This window comes from Chiloscyllium plagiosum, unplaced genomic scaffold, assembly GCF_004010195.1.
Source record: "Chiloscyllium plagiosum isolate BGI_BamShark_2017 unplaced genomic scaffold, ASM401019v2 scaf_22102, whole genome shotgun sequence".
In the NCBI taxonomy this organism is placed as follows: Eukaryota; Metazoa; Chordata; class Chondrichthyes; order Orectolobiformes; family Hemiscylliidae; genus Chiloscyllium; species Chiloscyllium plagiosum.
Genome location: NW_025205643.1, coordinates 8,234 through 10,735, shown reverse-complemented (window position 1 = coordinate 10,735; position 2,502 = coordinate 8,234). Strand labels below are relative to the sequence as shown.

Here is a 2,502-nt window from a genome sequence, read left to right as displayed (position 1 = left end):
TGTCACCTCCTCCAGCCCCTACACCCCCTCCCTATCCCTGTCCCCTCCTCCAGGCCCTACACCCCCTCCCTCCCTAATGGGGCACTGTGTGGTGGTGTCCCCACAGCACACAGGGACAGCAGTGGGTGAGGTTGTCAGCTCACCCCCACTTCTCAAGGGGCAGCTAGGGACATGTTGATCAATGATACCCCAGTCGGGGATACCCACAGCCCATGAGTGAAGAGGCAAGGACATAAACACCGTGTATTGGAAATACTGTCCCACTCACCTTGTGCAGTCCGACCACCTTGGGAGTGTAATACACCGTGTACGTCCGGTTTCTGTCATTGTTTGCTGTCACTTTAGCCTGGAAAGAAAAGCAGGCACAGAATTGGTTCCACACTCCATTCTGAGCACTTTTCCAAAACAGGGAAATGGAACAATTTGGTATTTCCTTCCTGTTGGACAGATGAGGTGGAGGGCTGACCTCATCAAGGCACAGACAGATTAGAGTTTAGATTAGATTACCTTACAGTGTGGAAACAGGCCCTTCGGCCCAACAAGTCCACACCGACCCGCCGAAGCGCAACCCACCCAAACCCCTACATTTACCCCATATCTAACACTACGGGTAATTTAGCATGGCCAATTCACCTAACCTACACATCTTTGGACTGTGGGAGGAAACCGGAGCACCCGGAGGAAACCCACGCGGACACGGGGAGAATGTGCAAACTCCACACAGACAGTCGCCTGAGGCGGGAATTGAACCCGGGTCTCTGGCGCTGTGAGGCAGCAGTGCTAACCACTGTGCCACCACATAGAGGGAGGGAGGGAGACAGAGAGATAGGGAGAGGCAGCGGCTCCGCAAAGAGAGAGAGAGAGAGAGGGGGGGAGAGAGACAGACAGACAGACAGAGAGGGAGGCAGAGAGAGAGACAGACAGAGGGAGAGAGGGAGGGAGAGAGGGAGAGAGACAGAGAAAGGGGGGGAGGAGAGAGACAGACAGAGAGAGGGGAACAAAGACAGAGAGACAGCAATTCTAAAGAAAAATAAATGAACAGATTTAAATGTAAAAAGGATCATCGAGCCTCACCTCCTCACGATGCCCAGCGGGGTCCTCCACATAGACAATCACCTCACCCTGGCCTGCACTAATAGTTTCCACAGTGAATTCCGTCTTCCTCATGACCACATTCCCTGTCGGCTCGATACCTGGACACAGGAATTTGTGTATCACCACCGGGAGAGAAGGGGGAGGGGAGTCACAGGAATAAAACAAAGTTAGATGTGAAAACAGGCAACAACGCAGATCACCAAGAATGAGTGAGAGAAAATGGCCGCCATCACAGACCTGGTCCGTAGGCCCGAGCCTTCTTGGGATTGAGTTTGGGCCGAAGTGGTGCCCCAGGCTTGAGCTTGGCCTTGGGGAACTGGGAGAGGTAGGTCATGACCGAGTGTTCATCCACATTTGGATCCAAAATTTCCTCCGGGGTGATCACCTGAGAGAGATAATAGTGAGATGCTTTGTAAAGAAGGAACCTCCACAAAAAGACGTCAATCCAGGTCGTCCGGGGTTACACGTGTTTGAGGGGTAAATATTGGCCCCCGGGGGGGTCACCAGGGGAACAGCCCCACCTCTCAAAGCCCTTGTCTCCTCTTCTGGTACAGACAGTCAGAACAGGAGGAGGTGACCAACTCACATAGAGGCCTCTGCTGCAGTGTGGCACTCCCTCAAACCCTGGCAAGGCCCGAGGGAGAATGAAAGGAAGACACAGAATGAAGAGGCCCAAGGAGGGGGCTGAATGGCCTCTTATTTTTACCACTTCGGACCTATTACACAGGAATAGGAGGCCATTCAGCCCCTCCTCCTCCAGCCTGTTACACAGGGATAGGAGGCCATTCAGCCCCTAATCCAGCCTGTTATACAGGAACAGGAGGCCATTCAGCCAATAATCCAGCCTGTTATACAGGAACAGGATGCCATTCAGCCCCCTCCTCAAGCCGGTTACACAGGAGGCCATTCAGCCCCCTTCCTCTTCCAACCTGTTACACAGAAACACAGGAGGCCATTCAGCCCCTCTTCCTCGAGCCTCAATAGTGTAGTAGGAGCCTCTTCCTTTTCTCCCTCCCGACCATGGTAACTGTGCCCACCCCCCCCTCACCAATGCCAATGAACTGTTCGCGGCACAGTCTTGCTGACCTACCTGTGGGATCCCCAGCCAATCGTCAGCCTGCTGCATGGCTTCCCTGGCATTTTCCACTGGTTTTGTCCCATCCCAGGTCTCCCAGTCCGGGCACAGTCCTAGAGGGAGACGGATCACAGTCAAGGACACCCGAGACTCACGTAGCCTCTGGGAGGGACGGGGCAGGATAAGAAACTGGGTGGGGAGGGGGGATAGAGGGAGAGGAGTGGGAGATTGAGGAGGGGGTGCCGAGGCAGGACGAGGGCATTGGGGGGAGATGGGGAGAGATTGGGGGAGGGGGAAGAGATTGGAGAGGGAAAGATGGGGTACAGAGTAGG

The 2,502-nt window shown here is 54.5% G+C and overlaps 1 protein-coding gene across 1 annotated transcript in view; it reads right to left on the bottom strand.

Annotated features, from left to right (window-relative positions):
* Nucleotides 1-256: 256 nt before the first annotated feature.
* LOC122546455 (filamin-A-like) overlaps nt 257-2,502 on the bottom strand; it is a gene marked incomplete at both ends in the record, with an annotated part of 2,997 nt that continues 751 nt past the window's right edge. Inside the window, 4 exons of the mRNA XM_043685162.1 lie at nt 257-346; nt 1,075-1,193; nt 1,333-1,480; nt 2,186-2,283. Coding sequence (XP_043541097.1) covers nt 257-346; nt 1,075-1,193; nt 1,333-1,480; nt 2,186-2,283 — 455 coding nt within the window. The remainder of the gene's footprint in view (nt 347-1,074; nt 1,194-1,332; nt 1,481-2,185; nt 2,284-2,502) is intronic.